This window comes from Sparus aurata, chromosome 17 (assembly GCF_900880675.1).
Source record: "Sparus aurata chromosome 17, fSpaAur1.1, whole genome shotgun sequence".
Taxonomy (NCBI): domain Eukaryota; kingdom Metazoa; phylum Chordata; class Actinopteri; order Spariformes; family Sparidae; genus Sparus; species Sparus aurata.
In genome coordinates this window covers 36439585-36450333 of record NC_044203.1, presented here as the reverse complement: position 1 = coordinate 36450333, position 10749 = coordinate 36439585, and the positions used below count along the sequence as shown (strand labels likewise).

Genomic DNA, 10749 nt, shown 5'->3' with positions numbered 1-10749 from the left:
TCCATATAACAAAGATTGTTTTCTCGTTATAACGAATTAATTAATAATGTGTTCGTGTTGATTTCAACCAACAAGAGCTGCCGCGAACAGCTTCCGCAGCCACTGGCTGTAGCAGTGGCATACCGGTAATTTACACTTTACGTTAGTTTGTTTACTTGACTGGGTTTGTTTAGGGGCTACCGGTTAGCAGATGAGAGGCTAACAAACTCCTGCTGCTTCAGCAAAGGTAAATTCAATGAAGTCTAATGTTAACTTAGCTATGTAATGCCATGGGTGAAACTAAATATTTAGCTAATATGCAAATCTACACTGCCTGTCACTGGAATTACCAAATTAAAAGCTCACTGATGCGAATAAGCGCTATCCGCTGTCTTTTCTCTGGTACGCAGACAAGTGATTGCGATGCACTGTTAGTCATGTCTCCTTACCATGCTCTCATGGTGCCTGCCACCATGTCCAGCGACTTAACTGGAAACATTGGTAAGGCGGTTTTGGCAGCAATACAGAGTTTTTAAGAAGAAGAAGAAGTGTCTTTATTTGTCAGACATGAAACACACCTGAAATTTGTCCTCTGCATTTAACCCATCACTAGCTGCACATTCTAAGTGTACACATACATACACACACAAGCTAGGAGCAGTGGGCTGCTATGTCAGCACCCAGGGAGCACACATGGCGGGTTCGGTGCCTTGCTTAAGGGCACCTCAACAGTAACCTAGGAAGTGGACTGGCACCTCTTCAGCTACCAGTCCACTTCCATATTGTGGTCTGTAGCTGGACTTGAACCGGCCAGACAGTAGCCTTTTTCACAGAGTCACCGCATTTCCGCCGCAGCTGTGCTTCGCCAATTCTCCGCCATTGTTTGTTCACACAGAGCCAAGCAGCTAGATGTTTGATGGGTTAGGATCTAAATCCCAACACATTATAACAGCATCCACATGATTATAAACAGTCAGCGGGGACATGACATATACCACCACGCCTCTTTAGGAGCCACAGCGCCGGCTTTCTGTGACAATTACACATCGGTTTGTCTTTACGCACTCCGGTACCTTTGTCTATCAAAGTGACAGTAGAAGTCGTTCAGTTCATTTACAAGTCGCAGGTCGTTGACGGTGTGTGTGTGTGTGTCGGGGGGGGGGGGGGGGGGCATTTGGGTAATCTGTTTGAGCCCCTTCCAGACAGAACCAGAGTCTTGAGCTGAGAACTGATGTTTCTCAGAGTCACTGAACACACATGAACAAAGTTTCTTCTTGTCGTCATTTCAGGGTTTCAAACAAAGGTGATGGAGAAAATATGAAAACATGTGGTTCAACCTGCTGTTATTTTAATGACAGAGGAAAATCTACACTGAATAACTTCTGCACACGTTTTAATATTTACCTTCACTTCAATGAGCCTCTGTAGCGTGATACCTTCTTTAAGACATACAGAAGTGATGTGCCGACATACTGTATTTCTACTTCTTTTATAATAATATCAACACACTGCCGCGAGTATTCATGTTGTCACTGCACATGTGCTCTAAATGAACTTGCTGCATTAAGCCTGTTTGCATCGTTCCTGTGAGTCACACCAACTAGAAACTTCAGAATACATCAAGAACTGAAGTAGAATCCTGACTAGTGGCTTCATCTGTTGCTTTTCCAATGTGAACACATTTCATACTCAAAGCTTTCTGTCACATTCACGTCATATCGTTCAGACAGTAATTTACTGCAGCCGAGAGGGAAGAACAGTTTGTTTCAGTCTATTGATTCACTTTATCATCAACAAACTGCTAAAATATACGTACATAATAAAAGAAGCTCATTTTATCTGGTGTGACTGAAGATCAGTGTATTTTTACAGAGAAAGAATAAATACATGTAGAACATTTCCCAAATTTACAAGAAGGAAGAAATATTGAAGAATTTGTCAGAGAGAGTGTTTCACAGAGTGTATAAATCAGAATCCGAAATAGATTTATTACCAAGAAGGGTTTTACACCAGGAATCTAAGTGGGGAATTTGTCTTGATGAAGAAGGTGCATACATTGCAAACAATAAACAAATAGTATAATATACTATAATATATGCAATACAAAAAAATAGAGAGATAAAATGTGAGATGATTGATGAATAAAGACACAAGAGCTGTACAGGAATGTGCAAAAAAAAAAAAAAAAATGTAATTGTGAGCGAGAGTCAGTGTCAGTAGTCCTTTTTAGATAGAAAAGGTGGCACATTTGCTCCAAGGTAAGAGCGGCAATGTGCCACCCTGTCTTTCTAAAACGGAGGCGTAATATTTCTCCTTTTCCCAAAGCCGCCTCTGGGGTAGGCGTAAACATGTGACGTGATGTGAAGCTCGAAGTTGGGCTGTGAACAATGACAACGATTTTGTCTTCAAAATAAGAGCTTTACATTGCACCCCATTGGAGTTTCGAACTGGAACTTAGCAGGGGGATTTTAATTTGAAAGTAGCGACCGTTAGTAGCTTGCCGCTACAACAACAAGCAGACACAACAGGTACAGAGACCGAGGAAACGCTAGCATCTCCTGGATCTATGCGGCTGTCCAGTTGTTCATCTTAATGTCCGCAGATGAAGTGATGGACTGACTGCTGTGATCAGCTGTTTCCTGGTTTTAAAACTCACTGGCTGTGGCTCGCACAACAGTGCACGTTATCGACACCTCCACCCATCTCACACAATGGCCAGCACATTGACGCCTTGTTTTTAGATAGCAATGGAGGTGGAAATAAGTGTACCCTCCGAGGCGGCAAATTGGCCGACCAAAACAGATCCCCAATTTGCCGCCCTCTGTCTAAAACCGTGGACAGAGCCACAAAAAAGACGGCCAAATTGGCGGCTTGCTGCCCTGTATAAAAATGGCTAGTGTCAGTGCCATTGGGGGTGGGGGTCCCGGGATTTGTTAAGGATCCCAACTGCAGAAGGGAAGAAACTGTTCATGTGAATGGAGGTTTTGGTCCTGATGGACCTCAGCCTCCTGCCAGAGGGGAGAGTGTCAAAAAGTCTGTGACTGGATGGGAGAGGTCGGCCACAATCATGGTTCGAATTACGGGGGAGCTAAGGGGAGCTCGGCTCCCCTGAAAAGGACCTGAGCTCCCCTGAAAGCCTACTTTGAGACATTTAGGGGGAGCTCTAAAACACTGTTCATTTTTGTGTCACATAGATTTTGATTTTCTGTACATAAAGTAAACCTATTGTTTTAAATGGCCGAACACGCACCGAAAGCGCTATGACGCGAAGATAAAAGCCGTTAAAGTCCGGCGGGGAGGAGCCTCCGCTGCTCCTCGGCTATTGATCCTCGGTGTGACTGCTCCTGCCGTCACAACGGCCAGGCTCTGCTGCGCTCTTACCGACCGGGAGCTGCTCCATGAGTCGGTGTCCGACTCACGGAGCCTGCTATATAAACCTAACAACAGCGATTATTTCACATAGTGTAGAGTTATGATAAGCTGTGCTTTATGTGACTTTAACCCAGCTGGAAGAAAAAATAAAAGATAAAATGCGATGGCTGGTCCGCTGGGGCTTTACCGGTGTTCTACTGAGGAAAGTAACAGCACCCAACAAAATAAATGTATAGGCCAAGCAAATTAATGAGGGTATCTGTATTATCCAAAGATTTTTCATAGATAGCGACCTTTTTCTAAAATACTGCTTGTTCTGTGGTGTTGACATGTCAGATCTGATCACTGCAGGCATCAGACTTGCCTGCACTGAAAGCGATAATTGACTCGCGCCTATCATCGCTTTCAGTGCGTTTGAACCTGCTCTCTTTGCGTTGTTGTAAATAGAACTTTCAGCCCTAACTCAATTTACCCACCCATTGTACCAATCCACAGAGAGAAAGGAAACGACAGTTCTGATCTCAGTTCTGAGTGAGAAATTGTGTTCTGCATGTGTCCTGTTCGTGTTTTCCAAATACAATTGTTAAAGCTGCACTCATCCCTTTTTGATATCAGCAATGGAAATAATAATAATACACGCACAAGAAGTCTCTTTATTTCTAAAGTTTCTTAACGATGTTTGACAAATGTTCAGCTTTATTGCTTTACCACGTGTGATTCTTAAAGGAGTGTGTATGAGAAGCAGAACAACTTTGTGTCCCTGCTGATTTTGTGATTTTGTATTTATTTATTTATTTTTTTTTTTGCTCTGATTATTAAATGTATTCTTTGATTTTGAAGCAGTAGCCTTATAATGTTGTCATTTAGCCTCTCTGAAATGCTATTAATAGTATTAACTGTTTGTAGTAGTAACAGTAGAATGTTTTTCGCAGTTACCCTGCAATTGATCGCGTTGCTGCGCATTTCGTATGTGCGTGTGACATGTTTAGTAGCGGTGCACACTGGAAAATAGGGCTACCCCGAAAGCCACTGTGTAATTCGAACCCTGGCCACAATCCTACCTGCATGCCTCAGAGCCCTGGAGGTGTGCAGGTCCTGAAGGGATGGAAGGTTGCAGCCAATCACCTTCTCAGCAGAGCGTATGATACACTGCAGTCTGCTCTTGTCCTTAGCAGTGGCAGCACCGTACCAGACGGTGATGGAGGAGGTGAGGATGGAGAGAGAGAGAGAGAGAGACTCTTGACCACCCTTACAGGTACCCTGCACCTCTGCTCCCTCCCCTCCAGACAATAGACTTTTTTTTAAACCTATTTTTGCATTAATAAAGAAAGATAATTTTTCTATTTTATCCCTACTTTGTGTTGAGCATATTTGGGGCGGGTGTGGTCTGTTCCTCTGAGTAGCAAGCAAGGGAGGGAGCAAACACAGGCAGCTCCCACCTGTTTTCACCATTTTCATGCTGCTTTTTACTTTTACTACATCACATCTCTGAGGGAAATACTTTACTTTTTACTTGACTACATTTCCTGTCAGTGTTTGACTATTAAATATGATGTGTTTGTTCTGCTGCAACATGAATCAGACAGATTATAGAAATTTGCAGCCTTTAACAAAGTCTGCAGTTCTACATGATTCACAGAGCGGTTCCCAGGGGAGTTGCTAGGCCTGCAGCTTTACAGGGGCACAGGCCCCCCCCCCCCCCATCAGTCTTGCGTCTGACCAGTGTCCTCCTCAACAGATATACCTGTTTCTATGGAATCTGTTCCCTCAGACTGTCCACCTGCATCTTCTCCTGCTTTCACCTGTCACAGGAGCTGTCAACTACTCCATTCTGTAATTATAAACTGTTTGTGATGAAAAGTAGACTCAATGTGAAATTTCATCTGCAATTTTACAGGGGGGCACAGCGCATGTTTACAGGGACACGTGCCCCAGTAAAAAGTGTCTGGCAACGCCCCTGGCAGTTCCTCTTCCTGGAACGACTCTCAGCTTGATAAGCCCTCCCTCTTCTCTCAGCTCTCAAAAACAGCGAGCTCAACCCTGCACATGTATTTCCTTTTAGATCTACAGTTTGAAGGAGGGTTTATCTGAGATGACAGAACTCCTTCACTGCACAAACACTCCCTGGTCAGATAAGGGCTCAAATTAGTTTCAGTTATTAGTAAGTGAAACTCAGATGGTCGTTGACACTGAGCGGTGAAATGGAGCAGAAAGCAGTTCAGCTGAACCGAGAGACTTTCTCTTGTCCGATCTGTTTGGATCTACTGAAGGATCCAGTGACTACTCCCTGTGGACACAGCTACTGCAAGAACTGTATTAAAGACCACTGGGACACAGAGGATGAGAGGAGGATCTACAGCTGCCCTCAGTGCAGGAAGAGCTTCACACCGAGGCCTGAGCTGCTGAAAAACACCATGTTAGCAGTTTTAGTGGAGCAGCTGAAGAAGACTGGACTCCAAGCTGCTCCTGCTGATCACTGCTATGCTGGACCTGAAGATGTGGCCTGTGATGTCTGCACTGGGAGGAAACTGAGAGCAGTTAAGTCCTGTCTGCAGTGTGTGGCCTCTTACTGTGAGAAACACCTGCAGCCTCATTATGAATCACCTACATTTAAGAAACACAAGCTGGTGGAGCCGTCAGAGAAGCTCCAGGAGAACATCTGCTCTCATCATGATGAGGTGATGAAGATGTTCTGCCGCACTGATCAGCAGTGTATCTGTTATCTCTGCTCTGTGGAGGAACATAAAGGCCACGACACAGTGTCAGCTGCAGCAGAGAGGACTGAGAGGCAGAGAGAGCTGGAGGGGAGTCGACACAACATCCAGCAGAGAATCCAGGACAGAGAGGAAGATGTGAAGCTGCTTCAACAGGAGGTGGAGGCCATCAATGGCTCTGCTGATAAAGCAGTGGAGCACAGTGAGAAGATCTTCACCCAGCTGATCCGTCTCATGGAGGAAAGACGCTCTGATGTGAAGCAGCAGGTCAGATCCCAGCAGGAAACTGAAGTGAGTCGAGTCAAAGAGCTTCAGGAGAAGCTGGAGCAGGAGATCACTGAGCTGAAGAGGAAAGACGCTGAGCTGAAGAAGCTCTCACACACAGAGGATCACAACCAGTTTCTACACAACTACCCCTCACTGTCAGCACTCAGTGAGTCTACACACTCATCCAGCATCAAGATCCGTCCTCTCAAGTACTTTGAGGATGTGACAGCAGCTGTGTCAGAGCTCAGAGACAAACTACAGGACGTCCTGAGAGAGACATGGACCAACATCTCACTGACAGAGACTGAAGTGGATGTTTTACTGTCACAACCAGAACCCAAGACCAGAGCTGACTTCTTAAGATATTCATGTGAACTCACACTGGATCCAAACACAGCAAACACACTGCTGTTATTATCTGAGGGGAACAGAGAAGCAACAAGAGTGAGTCAACATCAGTCTTATTCTGATCACCCAGACAGATTCACTTTGTGGTCTCAGGTCCTGAGTAGAGAGAGTCTGACTGGACGTTGTTACTTGGAGGTGGAGTGGCGACAGAGAGGAGGACGACTTTGTGTAGCAGTCGCATACAAGAATATCAGCAGAACAGGGAGGTCAAAAGAATCTCTATTTGGACTAAATGACAAATCTTGGTCATTAAATTGTGCCACAGACAGTTATGAGTTTTATTACAACAACATCAAAACTCCCGTCTCAGATCCTCGGTCCTCCAGAGTTGGAGTGTACCTGGATCACAGAGCAGGTATTCTGTCCTTCTACAGAGTCTCTGACACCATGACTCTCCTCCACAGAGTCCAGACCACATTCACTGAACCTCTCTATGCTGGAATTCGGCTCATTTCCCAAAATGAAGACTCTGCTGAGTTGTGTAAACTGAAATAGACAGAAGACATTTAAGGGACACTGAGTTAAATTGTTGTGTCATATCTTCAGCTGTCAATCAAACTTTGTGGGAGGTACTTTGCCGCCTCCTGGTTTGTTGCTCTGTAAATGTTTGAGGTGTTTCTAGGTGACACTCCTTCCTGTGTCTGTTTAGCCACGGAGGCTCTCACTGCTCCTGATGAGGTTTGTTGACCTCCACTGATTCTTCTTGTTATTAAAATGTGAGCGTCTCTGTGCTCTAACTGCATGTTGAATATTTGTACTGATGTATTTGTATGTTGTTGTTTCTCTTCCACTGCGTGAGTCTTCAGAGAGAAAGCAGCACACCTTCATTTTTTTGGAGATGTTTTGTTCTGTGGAGGCTCATTTCTGCCAGTAAAATAGAAACAGAAATATGAAAACTCAAAATTGAAATGAAAACACAATTATGAGATGATAAATTGACTTCTATATCTAATAAATGATCTTTATCATTTAAGATTTTTGACACGCTTTTTCTCCTACAAGAAACCATTCAACCATCAAAATGTTCAGCTTTTTAAGGACATTACTGATTGTATTTTTCTTTTTTCCACCTTTTATAGTTTTGGAAATATTCAGCTTTTACTGCAAAATTTCTCCCATTCATCCTTATGAGGATTTTTTCAAATTTCATTCTGCTACAACTTTTCAGCTTTTTAACCTTTCAGCTTTTTCAGATATTCAGGTTTTTAAAAAAAAAAAAATTAACATTGCAGCAAATGGGAAAATCTTAAAATCCTCTGCAAAACTCCTTGCCTTTCAACCTCTTCTTATCCCTCATACTTTCAGCTAGAGACACCATTCCAACTTTAAACGAGTCAGTAGGCCTTGAACTACTGGACTTGTATTCAGCTTTTAAAAATCTTGTACGGTTTTGAAAAAATCACAGATTTAGTTTTAAGGATTTTTAGCCCGTCTTCTGAGTTTATAATGGGTGTGTACTGCGTCAGCTAGAGTGCATGACATCATCGCTAGTAGAGCAGCTGGAACAGCTCAAGAAAAAATTATCTTCAGCTTGATTTAAATCCCAAATATGTTACTCCACATAGACAATATATGCATAGAAATGTAAGAAATCTTGTTGGCTTTCAGCTGGTCTCCTTTCAAATGTAGGACTTACAGGTTTGGATGTGGAGGCCCTGGAGCAACAAGAACTGCAGCAACTCCCCCATTACCCACAATGGTAATTTTGAGCCTAGACTGATTTGTCTCTCGCTTTTCTGCCCTCATTTCTCACTCTCCAGAAATAAAAACCATATGACCGAGTTCAGCAATGTCTCTTCTCACTCAACATAAGAATATTTTGGCGATAACCATTATAGTTTTTTTAAAAATGGCTGGGGTTTGGGAGGCATTTTCCCATTTATTCTTATGAGAACATTTTGTCTCCGCTACTTCTCCAGCGTGTGTATCTGAAGAATGCGTGTGTATTGGGTGAGCCAGAGTGCGTGACATCATCTTTAGAGTGGAGAGCAGCTGGAAAACTGGAGAAAGAATTCTCTTCAGCTGGATTTGGATCCCACATCTTTTACTTCACATAGACAATGCAGCCATTTTAAGCTCTTTCTGCCTTTAACTTTTAACCTTACTCTACAACTTTTCAGCCTTTTCAGCCTTTTTTCACCTTTATAAACTCTTTCTGCCCTCTTACTCTACAACTTGGCGGCCTTTTCAGTCTTCTTTCATCTTTTTAAGCTCTTTCAGCCCTCTTACTCTACAGCTTTTTAGCCTTTTCAGATATTCATCTTTCTGCCTTTTCAGCCCCTTCAAACATTCAACTTCATGTTCAGCAATTAAAATGTTCAACTTTTTCAACTCTTTCAGCCCCCTTCAGCTTTTCTGCCCTTTCAGCTTTTTAAAATATTCATCTTTCTGCCTTTTCAACTCCTTCAAACATTCCGCTTCATGTTCAGCTATGAAAATGTTAAACTTTTTAAACTCTTATAGCGCTCCTAAGCTTTTATGCCTTTTCAGCTTTTTGAAGTATTCATCTTTCTTTTGAGCTAGAGACACCAATCCAACTTTATAATATATAAATATTTTTGCGATAACCGTTTTCCTATTCATTCTTATGGGGACATTTTCATCTTTGGCTCTGCTCCTGCTCCAGCATGTGTGCAGCCATTTTAAGCTCTTTCTACCTTTAACTTTCCACTTTTTCAGCATTTTTTCACCTTTTTAAGCTCTTTCAGCCTTTAAATTTTCAGCTTCTTCAGTGTTTCAGCCTTTTCAGCTTTTCAACCTTTTCAGCTTTTTCAGCTTTTCAGCCTTTTCATTTTTTTCGGCAGTACATTCAGCAGATTTCGCTTCAGCCTTTAGCATTCACACTGTATTTTCGCAGTCAATGCAATTTTTCTAGTTACATTTATTTGTCTGATCCTCTAAATGTTGTTCTTGTCATCTGAATCGATTTACAAATGAGGAACTATGAGGTAATATAACGCTGTAAATATCCTGATCATAATCAATAAGGAGATGACTGATGAATGTGTTGTTGGTAGCTGAGATTCTGCTCAAACAAACTGTTCAGATGAAGTGAATCTGTTGATGAAATCACTGAACAAGAGTCAGTGACCAGACTTTACTGATGGGACGTGTGAACAAACTGAAGCTTCACATCATGAATAAACCAACATGAACAAAGTTTCTTCTTGTCGTCATTTCAGGGTTTCAAACAAAGCTGATGGAAAAAATATGAAAATGTGTGTGTGGCTCCACCTGCTGTTATTTCAATGACAGAGGAAAATCTACACTGAATAACTCCTGCACACATTTTAATATTTACCTTCACTTCAATGAGCCTCTGCAGCGTGATACCTTCTTTACAACATACAGAAGTGATATGCTGACATACTGCAGTACTACTTCTTGTATAATAATATCAACACACTGCAGCCAGTATTCATGTTCCTACTGCACATGTGCTCTAAATGAACTCGCTGCATGAAGCCTGTTAGCATCGTTCCTGTGAGTCACATCAACTAGAAACTTCAGAATACATCAAGAACTGAAGTAGAATCCTGACTAGTGGCTTCATCTGTCGCTTTCCAACGTGAACACATTTCATACTCAGAACTTTCTGCCACTTTCATGCATATCGTTCAGACTGCATGCATATCGTTACTGCAGCCGAGAGGGAACAACTGTTTGTTTCAGTCTATTTATCCGCTTCATCATCAACCAACCCCTAAAATATATGTACATGATAAAAGCAGCTAATTTTATCTGGTGTAAATAAAGATCAGTGTTTTGGGGTTTTTTGACAGAGAAAGAATAAAATAGGACATTTGCTGAATTTACAAGAAGGTCCAAAAAATGCAGAATGAGTCAGATCAATAACATGTTTCTTCTTTCATAAATGGAGTGTAAATGGTGAAATCAGTGTAAACAGTGTGTTCAAACAGCTGATCAATGTTGGCAGGTAAGACTTTAGCACTTTAGACACAGAAGCAGACAGGCTGGTACAGACATGCTGCCACAAACTGACACTTTT

At 42.3% G+C, this 10749-nt stretch overlaps 1 protein-coding gene across 1 annotated transcript; it reads left to right on the top strand.

The window, feature by feature from the left end:
- The first annotated feature begins 5433 nt into the window (after nt 1–5433).
- LOC115566950 (tripartite motif-containing protein 16-like) lies at nt 5434–7713 on the top strand. The gene has a single exon (XM_030393037.1). The coding sequence runs from the start codon at nt 5553–5555 to the stop codon at nt 7233–7235; it is 1683 nt and encodes a 560-aa protein (XP_030248897.1). The 5' UTR covers nt 5434–5552; the 3' UTR covers nt 7236–7713.
- The last annotated feature ends 3036 nt before the right edge of the window (nt 7714–10749 follow it).

Coding starts and splice junctions, on each gene's coding strand:
- LOC115566950 (XM_030393037.1), top strand. CDS start 5,553: ATGGAGCAGAAAGCAGTTCAGCTGAACCGAGAGACTTTCTCTTGTCCG.